Source organism: Platichthys flesus, chromosome 2 (assembly GCF_949316205.1).
Source record: "Platichthys flesus chromosome 2, fPlaFle2.1, whole genome shotgun sequence".
In the NCBI taxonomy this organism is placed as follows: domain Eukaryota; kingdom Metazoa; phylum Chordata; class Actinopteri; order Pleuronectiformes; family Pleuronectidae; genus Platichthys; species Platichthys flesus.
In genome coordinates, this window is record NC_084946.1 from 19639479 (window position 1) to 19661544 (window position 22066).

At 41.2% G+C, this 22066-nt stretch overlaps 1 protein-coding gene across 1 annotated transcript in view; it reads right to left on the reverse strand.

Moving 5' to 3' along the window:
* Positions 1-22066, reverse strand: part of atg7 (ATG7 autophagy related 7 homolog (S. cerevisiae)) — a 50261-nt gene that overhangs the window by 4592 nt on the left and 23603 nt on the right. Inside the window, exon 18 of the mRNA XM_062404914.1 lies at positions 21131-21253. Coding sequence (XP_062260898.1) covers positions 21131-21253 — 123 coding nt within the window. The remainder of the gene's footprint in view (positions 1-21130; positions 21254-22066) is intronic.

A 22066-nucleotide genomic window follows, 5' to 3' on the forward strand; every position in this document is an offset into this window, starting at 1 on the left:
TTTATGCTGATTGGAGCCTTTTCGATTTGACCTTTGATATCTCTCCTTCTCTTTTGAGCCCAGTCATTATCGTCTCCTCTATTTGGGTAAAAGAGCCAGGCAAAGTTATGTTGGAATCTCAAATCATCTCTTTTTTCTTATCATGTCAGAACCTTTACAATCTCAAAAACTAACTTCTACATTGCAAAAAGGCAGCGTTTATCTGGAAAGGTTATTTTCCCAATTTGGGCTCCGACCGATTTTGAATGTAATTTTACCCTCTTGTAAAGATAGCCGAACTACAAAGAGATATAAAACGACAAATAAACTAATGTGCAGTTGCGGCACTACACTGGAGTATATCCCTTTCAAGTGGGTAACCCCCACACTACACACACACACACACCATGACAGCACCTCAAAGGGATTGGCGGAAACACAATCAGCGACACATCTTTAACTTTGAAGCATCCTTATCGCTCCAGGACCTTCAGCCACTGCAGGTCGGGGGGGGGGGGGGGGGGGGGGGGGGGGAATAGAACTCTGGCTTTCTGGATGTTTCATAAAGTCCAACAGAATAAGCTGCATGTAATCATTGTGTGAATGTGCTTGTGTTTGTAATCAGTTGGGCAGCGGCTGACAGGACGAGGATGATCCAGGCTAGTTGTTGAAACAAGGCTGGGATGTGATCAGATAGAGGAGCTTTTAGCTGCTGAAGTCACAGCCAACCCTCTGCTGCTGCTGATACTGCCCCCCCCCCCCCCCCCCCCCCCCCCCCACACACACACACACAGAACACCTCAGCATGAGGGTCCGTAGCATTTACTGCTCTGCGGGGTCAAAGCACCGATATATATATATATGTCATGTATTATAACAATAAACGTTTTGATAAATAACTATAAATAAAAAATACACATTACAAACATATATGTTAAACCCATAATTGAGAAAATAATCTTTTTAAAAATTTGTACTACTAATAGTTATAAATATGTTTGCTGTGTGTCTCCACAGTTTCTTCGGATCAGCTCTGAGTTCCCTGATGTTCCCAGAGTCACACAAACAGCTCAGGGTTGTTGCTGATATTAGATCCTGAGTCTTCTTACAGGAACACGTATTAAGTGCGTGTGGCCCAACCTTTAAGTCCGTTAACTCGGCAGCGCTACACAACCACTGATGGGCTCAGCTATTAAACACACATCTGCTTTACATATTACAACTGACACCAAAGCACAAAGCGCAGAGTCAAGCTTTCATCATGGAGACTGGCTCCATCCGATATGTAATTAGTGGACCACACAGAGTGATGTGGTTTATGGCTGCTGGATACTGTGTGGCGAGCGTGGAGGGAGAAAAGTGAGGGAGGGGGCATATGTTTCATTCTCATGATATGAGTTGAAGCTGCAGAGTCAGTGACTGTCTTCAATGTACAACATGTAACTTCGACCACGAGGGGCCTCTCAATCAAAACAATAACAAAAGACCTGATTCTGTAAAGCAGTGTGGGATCATGGCCCGATGAAAGTCACCTGACATGACTGAAACGCAAATCATGTTCACGGATGAAGTCATGTATTGAAGTTGTTTTCATGTAACGCAGCAGATAGCCACGAGAAATCCTGATCCATTTAAAGTGACCAATGATAGCAACAGAGGGAAAAACAGCTAACAGCTGGCTAGCAGTGTGTTTAAGCTGATAAAGAGGACATGACGCAATTAAAAGGCGACAAAAATGCTACATTAAATAAATGCAATTGTTCTGATATGATGTAAGAACATATGTGGACTAAATATTTAACATAGTTCTGGTTGTTTATATACTCTTTCATAAAGAATAGTTACATGATCCATGACATGTGTTGATTCTTGCGTTCAGATCTATAGAATAACCCTGATAGATCTGTGAGGCTGTAGAAATGTCAGCGTGGGACAATCAGCTTCAACTTTACACAGAGTCATGAAAATGTCTCAATTCCTCGTACAAACGATGTAACATCTGCTAGCCAGGGGGCTTTCATTAGATGATTGATGTAAATGAAGGGCGGATGATTCCTCTTTCATCCCTCTCTTAAGAACCCCTCAGGCCAGAGTGTACATCAAGAAGCGGGAGGAAGACCCACACAGATACGACTACAATCAAAGAGAAGTGAAACTTGTTGACAAGTCAAAACAAGAAGGATTTAATACTGAAATAAAGGATGAACTATTTTTTAAATATTTCCTTCTCTATCTGTTTTCCCTCCGCATCTTCGATCTGTTCTTTTTCAGTTGCTTCTCCTTTTCATTCTCCACAGACTAACCACTCGTAAAACCTAGAAAAAACACACAGCACTAGAAATTACCTGAACAACAACAACAACAACAGCGTGTGTGTGCGTTTCCGCTGACCTCATTGTTAAAAACACTTCTGCAACCCTGAATGACACGTCCACTCGTCCACTCACACAACACGCACACCGACAATACACAGAAATCTCACACTACACAACTACATAAGCACACACACACACACACTCACACAACCAAATGAGCTGTGGCTTCAGGCCAGTTGGATGTAAATAAATAATGTGGTTTGGGTGTTGCCTTTCGGAGGATTCGGTTTCCGGTATGGAGGAGTATTCAGCTGTGAAACGGCAGCACTTTGAAGTACAAAGGTGTGATAAGGTCTAGAATGACCCGAGGGAACAAACGTTATCTGGTTTAACTGGAACCTGAGCCTCTAATCTGGGAAGAAGAAGAAGAAGAAAAAGAAAAGCTCTCAAACTCTGTAATAGTCTGTGAAACTTATGTAGATAAAACAGTGGGAGCTTGAGTTTTATCCACTGAACCAGAGCTCTGAGGAGTTCAGTTATATTTTTGAGAATCTTTCACTTTACCCTCTACGCCGATGACTCTGTTGTCTTAATACCTATGATGATCCATTGACTTGTGATTTGGTTTTTCTGAATTAGGTTCCAAAAAATATCCATGCACTGTTCTTAAAGGCAACACTGACATTATCTCCTATGGGTTTTGTATGGTTATGATGAATTATGACCAAGCAGTAGAACAGAAAGGCCTGTACGACTGGGATTTTTTCGTTTTAATATCAGCTACACACCTGTAACCTTCTGTGACCACATCTTACACAGTTGTGAAACACAGCGGTGACAAAATGGTGTAAACACCTGCCACAGTTCCCAGAAGCACGGGAGACATCTCCATGACCACATTTTGCCTTGATGACTCTTACACAGACACACAAGGTGAGAACCGAACCAGCTACACAGCAGGTAATAATGTAGTGATGACTACTACTCAGCCTATGCTGATATTTATAACAGTCTGGATCCTAAAACAAGAGCAAGGTCAGGCTTGTTTGGTGGGTTTCATAACAGCATGGTAAGTCTTTCAGCTGTCACTTCAGATCTATTCTTTCACAACTGATAATAAAACACTGCTTGAAATGAATCTGGTTAGATAATTATTCACACTTAATCTTGTTCTGGGTAGACGATTTGTCATGTTCCAGTATAAAAGATTAAATGGCATTGAGGGGTGTAATCCCTGTATAGTCTTCTCTTCCAGTAACACACTTAAACGATCAAAACAAATGCACACAGACACAGACCCTGACCACGATGCATCAGAAACTATGTCAACAAAGAAAATGACCTCATGCAGCCGAACGCAACCCCAGCTGCTGCAGCACGAGGAATTCCCAAACACATTCCTGAATTCCCCTCAGACATTCCTGCACAAAGTGGCGGGAATCTGCAGTTTGGCGATTTCACCGGCAGAGACGGTTTAAACGGAGGGTGAAGAGGTGAAAGGTCAAAGCCGTTAGAGAGCCAGGGAAATAAAACTTGAATCTACAAGTGCCTCGCAGCGACGGGGAAGAGACATCCAGACGGACAAATAATCAGCTGGAATAGTTTGTGAATCATCTTGGCACATATTCTGCAAATCAGTAAAATTGACTTTTTATTTCCATCTTTATTCCAAACTGTGGACTTTCATTTTGAGAGCATTATTTCTTCATTTCATGTTGAGAGTTTTCTCAAGTAACCCCTGCTCAAGCCCAGATTTGCTCTGCTCCTTCTTTATATTGTTAGTCAGCACTCAGGGGATCTGTTGCAGGACAAATGTCCTGTGTTCTAGTTGGAGTCCTCAGGCTGTTCCTGAATCTTCTGCTCTCTGATGTCTTCTCTCGCTCTTGTTTTTTTGTGTGAAATGATCCCTTCAAAATTCCTCAACTAATAAAAAGCTGCACTAGCTTTACTTCTTTCAGTGTCCCTTACTGGTGCTTAATAACTGACCAGGCTCAGTGAATCCAGTGCTTGTATTATACATGTATAATTTGTGCTACTACATTCTTCAAATGGAATTGTTAAGGTCATTCTTACTGAGCAAATCCAGCAGGGCCAAGTTGGAGAAGAGGCTTTGAGCAAAAACATTACAAACCCGGAACATGATATGAAGAGATAAAAAAAAAAAAATGTATTCTGCCATTAATGGGATCGTGTGTGACTGGTGACCATTGAGATAATAACGATTCCCTTCATTTTGAATCAAACCGGTGACTGCTGGGCTTGGTGGAGGTATGCGCTCTTCTGAATGCTGTAAAACTGTATGACTGCTGATTTCTTGTAAATAAGCACATGCCTTCATTCCCAAACAAATCAGTATCAACAGAAAAAATGTAATATCAAATAAAAGTACAGGAAACATTGGCCTTTACCAGATTGCAAACCTTTGCTCTGTGTTGGACCTAATGTTGCAATAATGGCTACGTTACATTGTACAATCCAAACACACACACTTCTCACTTGGCAGTTCAGAGAAAAGACCAAACCTAGTGTGACGCCCGTTTAAATGCTCACAGGGGCAGATAGCAGCAGACACTCCGGGGCCACGGCCTATCGCTAATTACACTTTTCCTCCTTTTATTTAGGAAGGAAATCCTGTAACTCACCAATTTCACTGACAACTGGTACTTTCGGATCCAAAACAAATGTGTTTAAAAATACTTGTAAGTTATATAGTGAGAAAGAAATAAACCACTACGTCTTCTGATCTGCAGCACACACTGAAGAATGGGTGCCAATCTGCAAAGAACACGCCCACTGCTGCTCTTTTTAGGTGACTATGTGTCGGGGCCCATGTGAGGAGCTCCGCCGTGTTCTTTTAAACTCCACCATGACGCAGGATGCACTCATTATCACTTCATGCGATCCAGAGTCGTCCAGGGAAACATAGAAGTGAAGGACTTTAAAGCTCCTCATGCCTTCTGTTTAATAAAGTAATGTCTTCCAGCAGAATATACGACTCCACACAATAAACAGAGCTTGGGCTAATATTGCTTGGCAGTGAAAAGGCTCATTTGAAAAAGCAGTTCCAGATGCAACAATTGATTGAAGATGCTGTAGCTGTGTGATCAAGATTTAAAACTGTACGGGTCCCGTGTCGATACGGAGGGGAACTGACTTTAAACCTAGCTTTTACACCTTGATGGAGTCTAGACTGCTTTCTCAAACATCTCAGATAATCTCCTGGCGTTCTGCAGAGGGGCTGTTAGTAAGAACCCACATGTCAGAGTAGGATTTTTTCTTCTATCAGACACTGGTAAAAACTCTGGATAATGTCCAAATGAGCCCATGTGAGCAGGAGACTCTCTAGAAGATCCATCGCGAGTAAGTGGGCATGTTGTCAGCTGCACCACCCCTCACCTGAACTCTCTGGAGCTTTCTGTGGTGCTGTAACAACTCCTGCTACATTATTTATATTTAAAAGTTTGGAGAAAGTCTGTACCACAGCTTTAGAAACACAAACTGAACAACCGTATAGTGTGTCCTGTTGCCTGAGGAGCAGGTCTCCACTGTCTCGATGTCTAACTTCCTCAAAGCCAAAACTTTAGGCACTGTAGCACCATATGGCTGCTCCTTATGTTCAGGAAAACTTTTCCCCCCACATCAAATGTCTACCTCAGAATAATGCATGTCTGGAAAAAAGATCACAGAGATTTAAGTAGTGACCCCCCCCCCCCCCTGCACGGTGTTTTAAACAAGCACTTTGTGTTCTTCCATTTCCTGCAGCGATCCTCTGTGTTCTCTCTGGTGTTCTCATTGTTCCAGGGCTGCAGCTCTCTGGGGGGAGCACATTGAGCAGGCAGAGTGTGTGTGTGTGCGAGTGTGAGTGCGTGCGTATGTGTGTGTCTGTGTATTCGTTCTATTCATTGGGATTTGAGACAGGAAAAAGGGGAAGAGGACACGATTGGAGACAGGAAGAGGAGGGGCAGTCACTAACCTAGCCTGCCCTATCAGCAGCACATGCTCTGTCCTCTGGGTTCAATAAAAAACTGACACACACCCAGATCTCACACCAATTACAATGAATTGACAATGACCAGGTAAAGAGTCTGGTTTTACGTTACGATGCCACATACTGTAACTGTGTGGTAACTTTCACATAATACACACCTGTTTATACTGTTTATATAACTCCCCATTAAATACTGTGTATGTACTGTAATGTTTAAAGGCTATAGACAATCAAAGGCATAGCATGAAGAAACAGGAAAAATACTAATATAATGCTGAGCCAAGAATCTGTAAATTCTATTCAATATGAAACTTCAATGAAAAATCAGGAGCATTATTACATTGTTGAGTCCCTTAATACTCCCCCACTTCCCTTCCCTGTCTGCGGCTCTGAGGCTTAAGCTCATTGGTTCCTGTTGAGGATGTAAATCTAAAAAAATGGGTAGAGTATGGGAACATGTCAGCAAGTTAGTGTGGCTCACTCATGTGTTATTAATAGTTTTAGTAAAACAATAGAGCTCTATGATGAAGATGAATGAGTCATATCAGGCTCTGGCTACATGGACATTAGATATTAGATTTGAAAGAATTCAAAATCAGTGCAAATATCGACTTTTTTAAAGTTCAGACTCCTAATCCTGGGTAAAACCTGACACTTAAAGTACCCACAATGCAACTCACCCCTATCAGTTCAGTAAGATAGTTGTGCTTATAGTGTTTAACACAGTTTCAAGCTGTTGGCAGCCAGCTGGGAAACTCATTTCTTTCCAAATTCACACATGTTTTTTTTATTCTTTTTTCTCACGTTCACACTTACAGCCTCAGCAGCTTTCTTAAAGGTTCAGTGCATATAATTTAGTGACATCTAGTGGTGGAGTTGCATGTTGCAGCTGAATACCCCTCATCAGCCTCCCTTTCCAAACATGAAAGAAAACCTGTGGAAGCCATCAGTCGTCATAAAAACTCAAAGGTGTGTACTTAGTACAGTTTGTGCTACTGTAACAAACATGGCGGCCTCTAGAGGACCTGCTCCAGATGTAAATATTAAGTATCTTAATATAAAGGCTCATTCTAGGGTCAAGGAAACAAACTTGGAAGTGATATGCATGTTTGGTATAGTTTTATATAGTTTCTGAGAACCTACCAGATACCTTACTATTTATTGTGCTGTAACTAAAGTGCTACCACCGTCATTCAACATGTTCTGAGATACACATTTAACTATTGAAAAGGGGGAAGTGGGGATTTCGGAGGAGAGGAGTGTTGAAACCGGACGGGGCAAAAGGTTCAAGAAAGTGACGTCAGAGGGAGAGTGAAGGATAAGATGGAGTGAAAGTGGTTCGACGTTGGTTTAAAAGAGGAAAAGAGGTGGTTTGGTGGGAGCTCTGGTGGGAACAGTGTTAGTGTGCAGGTCCCAGCTGAGGTCATGTCCCCTGGCTGTGTTTTCATAAACTCCTGCGTCTTGGGGTAATCAAACAAAACGCTGGCACTCACACCACTCGCTCAGATAACAGACCCCGGAGCCAAGCGTCATAACACTGAGATGGCAAACTGTAGGAAGTGATGCAGCATCCTTCTTTCTTTTCCCACCTTTTCCCTTTTCCTAATAACGGGCGGACTCTTGCTCCTCTTCTCTGTTTTCATTTCCCATTACTCAAAGACGATCAGACTCCACCAGCTCTTTCTCCCTCGTTCCTCTCAGAGTCATAAAGGCCAGCTATAACAACAAATGGAGTCTCTCTCGGCTGGGTGTGGTGGCCTGTGGAGCACAGCTGGGTCCTGTTCTTTCTCCTTAGACAGCGACTGACTTCTCACCCTCGTTTTCAGGACAACCCCGCCCCCAAGTCCCTTCCTTTTTTCTTTAATATTTGTTCTTTTTGCTTTCATTTTCTTTAATCTTTTCAAGGGACAGCCCTTATCCTTTTTTCTCTGAGTTGATTTTATTAGTATTAATCTATCTCTTAAATCTCTTAAAACTGTTTTTGTCAAACAACCAAACTTTGCTCCGTTCTTCTTGCTCGTCTATTTAAAAGTGTGGTTTCTCTCTTGTACCATCAGCCTGTTCTTTCTCTCACTTAATCTGTCAGTCCCTGTCTCCCTCTTCCTCTCCTCCTCCTGGGCCCCCTTTTCCCTCTGACACATTTCCTGTACACCAGAGAAGGTTATCAACACAATTTCTGAGTCATACGAGTGTTTCGCAACGCTCACAAGTTTGTCATCTGTGTCAAACAACAAAATAAAGTAAAATGTCACAAAAAACGAACAACATACATAAACACACACATATAGTTTGGAATTGTTTTTGTTGAGAACTAAGCCTGGAGCACTGTAAGTTTAATCAAAAACTTTTCAAGTAAAAAGCTCAAAGTTGCTATTCTCAAATTAAAGAAAATGATCCTGTGAGTGTTGCAGCTGTTTCCTGAACATTTCTACAGGAATGGGTGAAAACACACTTTGTGTCAGGCTTCTATTAAGTGTTGCTTTATCAACCAAGTTTCAGTGAAGACACACTAACTCATTGTTGTCAATATACAATATAGAAAAGTATTTGTTAGATTCATATGGGTTGTTTTTTATTTGCAATATATAGGATATATACAGGATGTATAGAGGACTTTTCATGGGAGGTCTGTTAGTGCCATTAAGTTTATTTTTGATCTGGTAATTACATTTATATAAATACATACACATCAAAGAATCAAACTCTTTGGACATTAACGACTCAAATGTAGGTTATATGCTGCTGCCTCTGGTGACACATCAGTGTGTGCATGTGTGCAACCATATAAACTCTAATGAACTGCTTTTAGAGTGGAACTAACCAAATGGCAATAAAAGATCAACTTGTGTGTGCGTGCATGTGTGTGTGTTTGTGTGCCTGTGTAAGTGTGCCAGTACAGACCTGCCCTTAGTTTAATTAGATCTGTGATTCAAAGCCAAGTGATGTGTGGTCAGAGGAGCAATCAAACCCAAGTAGCACAAGTTGGGCCCCATGAGCACTTGCACAAATGCATTCAGGCTTCCGTGCACACACATGCACACGTACGCATTCTACCACACAGGCAAAAGAAACACTTTAAGAGAATAAAAAATAATGAAATTATAAGACTCTTCCTCTGTTGTTGTAAATTAACTCTGGACTCAAAGAGACTTCAGGCAAACTGACCAGTCCATATGAAGCCCCCCCCCCCACACACACACACACACACAGAGTTAACAGGAAAGAAGAAGGCAGAGTTCCTGGTAAACCACAATGGAGGGAATCTTTTGATGTGATGCTAACAACTTGAGACAGTCAAAGTCTTTCATTACAAAGAACCAATCATACGACAACGTCTTCACAGAATGATCCAAACTTTACATTGTAGCACCAGCGACATGGTAACTGGGACAGCTCCTTTTGGAAAATGTATTGTGGGCATCAGGACTGTTCCCAACAATTGAGAAGGGAATGGATGAAGGACAGCCGCTAACCATGAGGCCCAGCTACACACGTACAGTATGTTAAAGAGCAGTGAAATATAAAACAGGTCTTGTTACATTGTTCTAAAGGTTCAGTTTCACACAATACTCAAATATTCAGAAAGAGAAGATTGGCCTTTTCTTTTTTTTAAGCTGAATTAATTTGCGTCATTAAATCTCTTTTGTTTTCGCAGGAAAATTGGGTCAGAGAATATGATGCCAGGAAAAGACATTTGTGTACATGAGTAAATGTGTGTTGCTATGAGGCAGAGAAACAGGGATACACACACACACACACACACACAAACATTAGCAAACATGTATAAATGTAAATGTATTATTTATTATTGTGTGTGAAAAAGTGTGAGAAAAGTTGTCTCAACCAGAGGCTTGATGTTATCGCTTCCCTCCGTGTGCTGGGCAGAGCAGCATCAGGGGAAAAAGATAAGAACTGGCACTGTGACCACACATGTACATTGTGTTTGTGTGTGTGTGTCTGTGTGTGAGTTTTTGTGTATCTTTTTCAGCCCAGAGCTCCAGGGCAGATTACCTGTGACCAGCCAAGCAGGCCAGAATCAGGCTATACGAGATTCAGACGCACACACAGAGGGCAAGCTCTTATCTCTGCCTTTGATGCAGCTGCAGAGTATTTCTGTATCAAAGGTTTGCCAAACCGGGAACAGAAGAATAAACACTTCAGATAAGCCTCGTGAAAATGCTTCTCAAGTGAGTGTGTAGCAGCTGGAAATGCTACTACGTACACACAGGGTTTTTAAAACATACTTAGCTTGTGTACATAAAAAGGAAACACAAACAGGAAAGTGGGAGCAGAAAACATTCAAAAAGTAATGTCCACAAGCTCTGAGGATTGTGAAAACCACAAACATATGTCAACTATAAGAAATATAGAAAGTGTAGAAGGTCCATGAGCCATTCAAAAGGCCTCTTTTATTAAAATGAGGGAAAAGGAAACAAATTTAGAGATTAAATTGGGAAAATGGCAAAAAGAAAACATGGAGATAAGCATATTAAATGTTTATCATAAAAATTTGTTTTTTTTCTTTGAATTGTGATATGGATATATTCAAATTAATCTTCGTATTGAAGTTTAAACTTGAGATGACAAGCATAGAAAAAATATCTCTGTGCTATGTCAGTGCGTGTAGGGGGCGGCTGGTGGGGAGCTTTCGGAAGTGAAAGTCTATTTGAATAGTGCGATGCAGACACGGGTACAGAAATAGTCCTTAAAAGCTACCGAAGAGGAAGAGGAGTAGGCGCTAAACAGGGACGGCAGACTACTACTCAGTCCGTCTCAAACCCAGTCATCTGTCCGTCTGTCTTTCTGTCTGTCTGTGCATGCAGCCAGCTGCCAGGCCAGAAGAAGGCATCACTCTGGACTGAGTGGCGCCGGGGGAGGAGAAGCCATGTATGGGAGCTGGGTCGATGTAACTTTTCCCATATAGTGAAGGAAACATCGACTTTGCAGGTCCAGTTTATGACATATGAAAATAACTCCCCTATGATTGATGATTGGTAATTCTGTATGGGGTCCTTTTAGACTCAAAGATGTGCGACAGCTGTCCTGGAGGCCATGTGTCCCCTTTGCCCCCACACATACAGAACACCTCTACACCGGCTCAAGCCCTGCATGTGTACCAGTGTATTAATAACATCCAGGCCACTAAAGTAGCATCCCAGTAGAGTGCAGTAATGGGCTCGCCAAAGACTTTTGGATTCCCTCACCTGTTATTCTTCTCCCTGCTCTCTGAATCTCTCTGATCTCAGTTATGTAGGTATCGTATTAACAAGTCTAAAGAAAAAGATCCAAATATAAATTATACAAAACACAGAGAGATACTAGATTGTCACTCATAGGAGTGCGTCTCTCCACCCAGGCCCAACAGCCTTTATGAAACCACATTTAAATTCACTAGATCCTGATTTGGATCTGCACCAAATTGTCTTATTTCCTTTCATCAAGATTCATGAATTACTCTCTGAAAAATCAAGGAAAATGTTAATGGGCTCTTTCCTGACCCATAGTGCGATCTACCACCAATTTCTGTGGTAATCTGTCCAGGAGTTAATGTGTAATCCTGCCAAGAATCAAACAACTGCTGATGGAACATTTCACATATATATATATATATATATATATATATATATATATATATATGCAAAGTAGGGATATTTTAACTTAATGTGAAGATAAGTTAAACAAAATAACATAATGCATCACTGACTGGATATGTAGATATTTTTACTTTTTTTAAATATGCACTGTATGCATCTTGGGTATTGATATTTAAGTGGTATTTTGCTGAAGATAGCAGACTGTAATAGGGAAACACCGAGCAGCGATGCCAGCTCAGAGACTCACATTACCTCAGCTACAGAAACAGAAAAAGTGTGTGTAGGGGCGGTTGATGATGACATACTGTTGCTGTGCCACCTGACCTCAGTCCTGAGTGAGTAGCTACCCTGACACAGAATGTCTGGTATTCAACATGGCGTCCGGATGCAGCGGAGGAAGCTTTTTTGGAGCCATACATTAAAGAAAGAATATCTGCTCTGCTCTCTATTTGTCAGTGAATAGAGAGCAGAGCAGATACATTTTTTATAGTATTTATTTTGTTTTTGTTTTCATGCCTGTGCCATTGCTCACTCTGACATCAGTCCACCAGGGAAATAATTGTTTACACACTGAAAACTATGACTCTGAACAGAAGCTGGACTGAGGTGATCTCACATACACGCACACGTGATGAAGAAATGCCCTTGTTACAGTTGGCAACTGAATAAGAAAATTAAGAAAGCTCATAAAACCTGGAAAATGTATAATTAGTATATGGCTAACTAAGTGTAGTGGCTGCAGAATCACACGCTAAAGACCGCCCTTAGTACCAAACTAACAACAACAAAAAATATATAAACATTTTCTGCTAAGATTTAGAGGAAATGTTGGATAATTTAAGACACCAGGAGAGTTGAGTTCAAATCTAGAGACTCCAGATAACGTCACAACAGTTTGCAGGAACGGAATTATGCACATGAATTTGGTTAAACTAAACATGCACAAGAGAAAATCACCTTCAAACACTCAGTGGAAGGTTAGCAAGTGAGGTTAGAAGTCAAGCTACTGACTGGCACAAAGCTTCTGAATTTAGCCTGTAAAGACGAGAGATTTAGACTCACTATGTTTAGTGAGGAGCGTGTATGTGAGGGAAGGAAAGATAGGAGGTGAGGGGCAATGTGTCTGTACATAGCTGACATGCATCCCTTCAAGTCCAGCATGCATTTATAATTAGCAGGGCAGAAGATATCAAGCATGCATGGCCGGCATACATACGGAACATAAATATACATAAGCTTTAGGGGCCATGAAACATGATGACACAAGCATGTATCTGCATGTACTGTAATGTGCACTGTTGTTATTAATATATTGAAATAAAAACCAAGCAAGAAGAACGTGAGGCTGTGCAGGGAAAAATATTGCATTAGATATTCTTATGAGTCTGTAACGTCAGAATATTTTCCTAGTACTTTCCTTGGAAGTTTCTTGTAAACAGCAGCTGTTTTAATTTTTTTTACAAAAATAGGTAATTGATTAATTCAATTCAACCTGTTGAAGAATGAATACTGAAATACTATCTACTTTCAGGGAAATCCCTGCACTCATCAACAAACACAAACTAAACACAACTAAACTTACTGATGTAACATTCTCAGAACATCGCCTGTGTTTTACCTCTAATAAAAACCAAATTTCACACCAAGAAGCTGCTGGCTAATCTGTGGTGCACTGAAAAAAAAAAAAACCCTCTCTCCTCACAGCGTCGCACCCTACCACTCACCATAATTCAATTAAATGCTTCTAAGAACTGGTGTGGAGCTGTTAATTTCTTCTGCGGTTTGTGTTTCTGCTTGGAACGAGATGTAAGAGCGATCATGATCTGAGGCGTAAGCAAGACAGAGAATCAAGGATTTAAACTGAAATGAGTCAGAGCTTGATCCTTGAAGATCACTCAGCTTTTCCATAAACCTCATTTACACAGAAAGAGAAGATGGTGTAGAGGAGGGGCCTGTTTTAATCCCATGTAGCTGTATATTTACCTCCGCCAAAGAGGTTACGTTTTCGTCTGTGTTTATTTGTTTGTTAGTTAGCAGGATAACGCCAAAACTACTTGAAGGATTACCATGATACTTGGTGGAAGGATGAGATGTGTAAGGTCAGGAAAGAACTTTAAATTCTAGTGCAGATCCAGGAAAGTATTCACTTGTTTAACATTGTGAGATAGGGTGTTCTTCAACATTTCCATTTATTGCTCAGAGGATAATTCCTGGATTATGGAACCAGACCTCATTAGGACACCGAGTGTGATGCAGATCCAAATCATATTCAGGATCTAGTGAATTTAAATGTGGCCTTGGCAGAGGTATACGCCCACTGAGTGCCATTATAATTTTGTCTGTAAATGGTGAGGAAACAGTCAAGTCCATCAGAATTTCCCAGATGGTTAGGTGACATCTTAATGTAACTTGATTTGTTGCCACAGCTCAAATCTCGGAAGGTTTTCATCTGTTATCATTTGACAGATCAGTTAATCAGCTTGAAGCTCCACTTGAGACTGTCGGTTTCATTCGGATGGTTGTCTTGATCACATTGAACAGAAACTCCATTAAAAACAAGGCTGGGACTTTGACATGAACAGACATAAAACACGTGTTTTGACAACATAGCAACAAGAAAAATAATTTGTCATTTCATGGTGAAATGAATGGAACTGTACAATCTGACCGTCAGTCATGCTCAAATTAAAATCTGAAATGAAACACACGTTTCGAAATGTCTCTCTCTCTTGGTTCCTTTCTTTCTCTCTCTCTCTCTCTCACTCCTTCCTTCCCTCCCTGCCTCCCTGTCCCTCACAGGCGGGTGTGCGGTGTGCTAATGAAAAAGCAGGTTTAATATGTTTTCCCTGAGTCCATCTGGTAATAATCGTAGCATGTAGCAACCGTAGCTGTGTTTGGATAAAGCTCTGACACACTTGGGGCCCTCTGACGCTCCAGGAGTCAATGTGCGTGCGTGTCATGTGGGGGGAGAGAGCTTGTGTGACTGTGTGCGCACATGCTCCCGCTTGTATGTTTTCCAAGCTGTTGGGTCATGGGCCAACATAACTAAATCAACTTTATCGTCAGCGCGCTGTTTTACGTAGAGAAACACAGAGCAGAGCGGGGATGGTTGGCTAACCTCTGTTCCTCTAGGGCAGGGTGATTATTAGTGGCATCTCATGATACACTTACATCTGAGAAGCCGAGGGGCACATCTGTTGAGACACAGGTGTTTATATTTTTACTGATGCACTGTAATCACGTCAAAAGAAAAAGGTACCAGGTTATCTTGGTTTAAAATAAAGTGTAGTTCATCTATTAAAAATTAAATAATGAAGCTGGTAAACTGTTGAGTGATTGATCTCCATCTGAATGATCTAAAGTGTGTTCAATTCTCCCAAATGTACGCAAGCAGGTTTTCACAATAAGTCACCATGGAAATCTGAAGTGTCAGCTAAAAAATAAATGGCTCCCCAGTCAGGGGCCTCAGACCCCGAGGAGCCCCTCAAGTTTCAACTTCCAGGAGGGTTCCATATCATCATGTCGGGGTGGAGGTAATTTCACAATGTTTTCACTTCAAAATACAACACGGAGGGGATGATGTTACAAAAGCACAGGTTACACCCTCTCAAGTGTTTTTGCACTACATAAATCCACAGTATAAACTGTGTTAACCGGCTCTCTACTAAATCCTTTGAGACGTCGTCATATCAAGTGCGGCACCGTTTCCCCCGCATCAACCCTTCCTGTCAAATTGTTATGAAAACCCTCATTCAAAGTTGAGGAGCTGTCACTGTATTCAAATGAGGCCGATCCAAATTCATGTCACAAGATCCAACCAAAAAAGGAGAGTGTGACAAGTGACACTTTCTTCTCCGAGTTCAATGCACTCGTCTCCGTCTTGTGACTTACTGGCTGTGCCAGTTTGAGTAGGTGGGAAGGGAGTGAAGCATGAACTCTGCAGAAAGACACTACTGTACTGAGAGGGTCACACATCCTCTGGGGCAGAACAGTCAGAGAGATTAATGGGAAAACACAAAAACCTGCAAGCAAGCAGCATCGCTTACTGTAAATGACGATGTATGGAAGATAGAGCATGACCAATGATCATAGGTTTCCCTTGCGGAGAAGAAGTACAGTAAGCCTGGAAAACACAGTAATCAAACGTTTTTTTCAGTTTCGCTTATCTAATGAATCAAGTTATTTAATCCAAGTTACGTACATTCAATTAAATGACAGAAATAAGGCATTTATCTTTAAGCTGAAATATAACAGCAAGATTTTAACAAATGAATCTTTCTCAATAAAATAACTTGGCTCTAACAATGATTAAGTTAATCATTTAATGTGAAGAACCACAAATAACTCTTACCTTAAGGTAATTAGAAAATCATATTAAAATCGTGTTACAGAATATAATGTAGCATTTCACAATGTATAATTCCATCTGACAAGACAGCTGAAGCAATAGGGATCACATTAGATGTGGGTTTTTCATTATGGCATAGGCCACATTTTGAGTGGAGAGAGTCCAAATAGTTTGTTCTGTGTCTTCCTACATAAAATGGATTAGCCTGATCCCTGCATAAATGCCTTCGAGAATGTGTACATACATTTTTTTTATATAGTCCTAAAGTAATCTGCTAAGCCAAAGACAGTGGGTGGGCGTCAGAGGAGAGGTACAGCATCCTGTACAGACACTTATTTCCTTTAGGCTGTGTGTGTGTGTGTGTGTGTGTGTGTGTGTGTGTGTGTGTGTGTGTGTGTGTGTGTGTGCCTGTGTTTGTGCCTGTGTGTGTGCCTGTGTGCCTGTGTGTGTGCGTTGATCGACCAAGCCCTCTACAGATGAGGTAACAGGAAGGCCAATGCCCTGTTCTGACTTGCTACCATGCATCTACACTGTATGGCACAGTTACCTGGTTCAAAAAAAGTTTAAGCAGAAGAATTGTAGAAGACACAGACGGAGATGGCAAGAGAGAATCAGATGTTCAAACCCATCCCACTTTCATACCTTAGCGAAACTGGCTGATTAATGCATGAAGTTTGAATTTGTGTTTGTAAGAAAGTTATAAAGATTGGCCCAGTTGTTAATGAGATCTCAGACGCTGTTACACAAACCAACAAACGCTTCATATGAAGTACAATGAGAACATGAACTTTCTTGACCCAAATAGTTGAGCAGTAACAAGTGCATAAGGGAAACTGGCTATACCAAATTATAGAGGAAAAATTCAAGTAGAGGTACAGATAATTCCATAAATATTAAAGCATTGCCAAAAAATTGCTTCATGTAGCTGCAGATACAGCCTGTGTACTAAACTAAAACAAATGTTCACCAAAGTTAAAAAAACAGACAAAGAAGGCATTCACCATGATTCTTGTGTGTGCATACACACAAACACACGCACACACAGAGTCTAAACTTTAACCGAACTTCAACTCTCCCAAAAACCCTGTGGTGACCGCATAAAAAGTAGTTATCAGGTTACAAACTAGCCCAAAATAGGCTTTAAGTACATAGTACTGCTATATGGTGACGTAGATTATAGTTTAGAACTGTTACACAAACTTGCATGAGCCAAATCACACACGGACACAGGGACTGTGACAAATTCAGCACCATGCAGAAGAAAAGAACATTGTATAAATAACAACTTATGATAAAAATAAAGACAGAAACGCAAAAAGGACTCCAGAAAGTGCTGAACACAAAACGTAATCCAAACATTTAGTAATTCAGTACCAATGCTGCAGCATTTTTAAACATAGACAGAAAGTCTAACATCTTGTTATACATTTTTAAGTAAACTCTAACCTCCTCAAAGAGTTAGGGTACAAGACCGGAGAGGATGGAGGGTGTTTGTTGACGGCCTATTTTCCTCAGGGAATACTAAAGCATTCAACGATTAAGAAGAAGAAACTTTCTCAAAGCAATAAGTCGTTAAAAGATCTCCTGAAAGTGATATTCATCATCCAACGATGACTCATAGTACAAGTCCAATAATTACACATAAAAAGGTATCCAACAAGGGCTCCTTAAACCTCTAATTTTTACATTGAGAATTATCATTATTTCAGGACGGGTTCTTCTTAAAATATGGGTCAAGAGCCACAAAAAGCCACAAGCCTGTTTCTAGTGGGATCCCATGAAATAAGTAATAATATGCTTTCACAAGCGAAGGGAATAACTTCTGTCCCTTCCTGGAAGAGGGAAAGAAAAAAAAAATTGAAGGGACGTCCCCCAAGAGCAGTAGTTTTCAGAATAGCTAATCTGTGAACAGGAAACAGGCACTAAGACTTCTGGCGCTAGTGGGCTGAGCAATCAAAACAATCTCTCCATCTTCTGATTGAGGAGAGAGGGACCTACGTCAGACTCTTTAACACATTTCATCGAGGGAGTAGGGGCTGGACGCTGGAACCCCCCCCTCCCCCCCCCCCATTAACACTCACGACGTACTCTGCTCATTCAAATCCCCCCAAGAAAACCCACTGCAGAGTCTCCTACATCCTGCAATCCCTAGGCTGGATTTTACCTTCAGGTGAAGAGTAAGCAGAAGAGACGTCATCAGGGCAATGCTGCCTGAGTAATAGATGGCATCAGCCCCTGCATGCTAAAGTTTTGTGCTGGCCAGCTATGTGGAGTACCCCAGCACCTTGTCGACGTGAGTCTACATGACGAAACAGTTCCTGTGCTAGGGAAAGTAATTTGGTTGGTACTAGGGTCTATGGCTGATAGCCCTTACTTATCACAAGGCCATAGGGAGTTTTGGTCCTGTAGCAAACTATCAACCTGCAGTTCGATTATGGATGGCCCAATAATGAACATGCTCGACAGACCCAACAGCATGGTGTTCTTCAACTTCTCAGGTGCCTTCAACCCAACTCAGCCTAGACTGCTTAGGAGGATGTGAAGGATGTGATCACATACCTAATGGGCAGACCATAGTTTGTGAGGCTAGAGAGATATGTCTGCACATAGAGTGAGTATATTGGGATGCCCCATGGATCTGTGCTATCTTCATATACACGTTGGACTTCAGGGTACTCCTTGGCAACGCCTCTACATCCTCCACAAAACATGTTCACCAAGTTTAGGGCTTCTTAAGCAACAACTGAGGTTTATAAAGGGGTTATAGAGCAGGTTGTTCCTGTTAGGTTCTATCAGACTCTACAATTGATCTAGTTTTTGCCAGACCTCCTGAGATTGAATTGCTTGTGGACTTAACCTATCTCCTGTATCTATCAGGGGAAGGAACAAGTGTGAGCGAAGGATTGAATGATTTGGAACAAGATGGGACTGATAGCAGGACGCAATGGGACTAAGAGGAAATGAAGAAGGCCTTATTGACGGAGAGAAATAGCAGAAGAGAAGATGGAAGAAAATCGTAAAAAAGCTGATATTTTTTTTATCTTCACTGGCTTTTTCTATTCCCCCCTTCTTTCTTCTCTTCTGTTTCTCTTATCTGCAATCCTTTCCCCTCCTCATATCCCTCATGGTTCCAAGCCTTTCACTTTTCCCCTCCTCCATCTGTGTGTTATGAGTAGCATTTGGGGAGAAAGTACGTGGGATTTTCCCACAGCTCGACAGGACCAGACCCAACCCCCACCACCCACCCACACACAAACACACACATTTTCTGTTTCTCCCTCCACTCCCCTCTGCCTCATGTCAGAGGAGAGTCTTGAGGAAAACCACCCATATTCCACCACTATATTGGATGTTTATTTGAAATTTATGCCATTTGTTCCACAGACAACAATTGTGAGGTGCTATGGCAACACAATAATCAGAGGGTTACAGGAGAACCTGTCCCTCCCTTTGATTTAAAACAGTGTATATCCCGTTAAACATATAATTAGAAAACTCCTGGTAATGAAATACTTTGAAAGAGACCATAGTCTCCAGAGGCAAACAAAGTTGACTTTAAACCATATAAGGAATGTTTTTATGGATTTCACGAGTTCATAAATCTTACTCAGCTCCAGAAGGACCATGGTAAGGTATATCTAGAAATGTTTGCCCCCTTTCGCTCCAAGTCACGGTTCCAGCAGTCAAAGGGCTGGTTTTTGCACTGTCAGAGCTAGTTGTGGTTTACAATCACGTCCAAAATCAAAAGTGTAAATATTCCTTCCAAATGGCCAAACTGAAAATGTTGAGTAATGCCAGCTGCCACGATGGCTTCCACCCTAGAGTACCACCACTTTAAAGCACACTTTAAGAAACGAAGATCTGAATTAATGCATGTTTCCATCTACAGCTACTAGACATTTTTAGGAGTTGGCTCTTTAAGATTAACAACTTGTGGCTCAAATTCCCTTAATGTCACGTGCCTCTTACGTTGAAAGTAACCTGTCAAGTCTGTTTTCATTGCACTTTGTTTTGTTGTCTTTTACTTGACCTACATTTCAACCTCAGCCAAGCAAACCTGTTTTCAGTATTTCAAGTTTATATTCTTATTTACAGCTTTTCCACTCAGCTATTTTCATTTGGAAAGGCAGAATGTGCTCCATCCTACCCTAACTTGTGAACAAGACCCCAAGATACTTGCAAACAACTTGAATGAGAGAGAGAGAAGGAGCGCAAGAACGATATTGTTGTGGGTGCTAGCTCGGGGCAGAAGAAGATGAGATTGACAACATACAGAGAACTAGCTGTGTAAATTGCTCAGGTGATTATTTGTCGTTAAAATAGTTTTTAATGTTAAAATATTTGCAGGGGCACCTTATTCATGGTATTATTTTATACATTTATGATATACGTCTACAACTGTATAATACCTTACCACATCCAACAGTATAGCTACTATGACAAAGATACTTATCCATGGCTTCCTTGAGTTTCAGCTGGAGGTCTTTTGGTTGCAGGTGCAGACAATCTGCCACCCTGAATTAAACATGTCAAACCCTTTCTCTTGACTTTCCAGGAAGTGGGCAAACTACTCTGAGGTCCTGCATTACCTCAAGCACAGACTCCCGATCAGACGTCATTGTTGCCTGATTACAGAGTTTCTCTTTACCCAGAAAATGAAAAAAATACCAGATAATATAAGATTTTATCTCATAAAACTGGGTTGAGACAAATACACACGCACACATACACACTATACAAAATAAAAACATACACTGATGCAAACCCTAAACAGTGATGTTTTGTGTGTGTGTTCACTGTTTTTCTTTTTCGTCCATGTATGTGCTGACACCGTGCTCTCGGTGCAGCAGGTTTCATGTACATGTTGATACTTGTTAGTGCAGGTGTTCATGAGGGAGGAATTTACCTCGGCTGCCTGCGTCTCCTGGTGCAACAATGTCAGCCCTGTCAGGTCTTCCAGGAAAGAGTGGGAAGAATTAAAAACCTGGGACAGGAAGTTAAAACCTTCCCTCTCATAGTGCTCCAGAACCTAGACGAAAAGAAAACAACAATAGGTTATTAAAAATGAAATGTAATGTATTTTGCAAAGGCAAACAACAAAACCCATTCTGACACCACCTATAGGCTTGAATAGTAAAAGCATGATGCCTGGATTATATATACAATTTCCCTAAAGAAATTTTCACTAATCTGGTACAGGAAATGCAAAAATGGTGGCCAGAGAGATGATGCACCTTTGAAATTTGTTCAGCTGTAGAAAGTAGAAACTCAAAACCCGGTCAAAAGAATAAATTGTTTCATCTCAGAAGGTGAACTTCATCTCAAAAGCAGTTAATAATAATTATAATATAATAATAACAATAATCTAACAGACTCAAATAAAAAGGCACTTTCGTCACTCTGGGCCTCGGCAGTAAAGCACCTCAACACCCATGTGATCATGATGAAGGTTTACTTTGGTCTGCTGCCATTTTAAAATTCACACACCTTCTTTCCAAAACACGCCGACACGTACACACATCCTCTGCCCTCTTGACTATCTTCCTAAGCTTGGCCGAGCCCATCATGGACGCCCACAGAAACTCCTCTGCAGGTGTAGGATTACCTCTGCCTGAGACATCAACAGACACACTGTGTGCACTACTGTTCACGCGTGTGTTCGCAGACTGACCTGGCGTCTAGTCTTGGAGCCAGACTCACCGCACACAATACGCACTGACGTGTCCCTTGTTCATCTATTCAACCTTTCTTTTCTTTCCTCACTTTTATTTCTTTGATTCTATGGGATCTGTTACATGAGACGCCAACAGGCAGAGCCCACTCTGTTTGGAATATAGCTCCT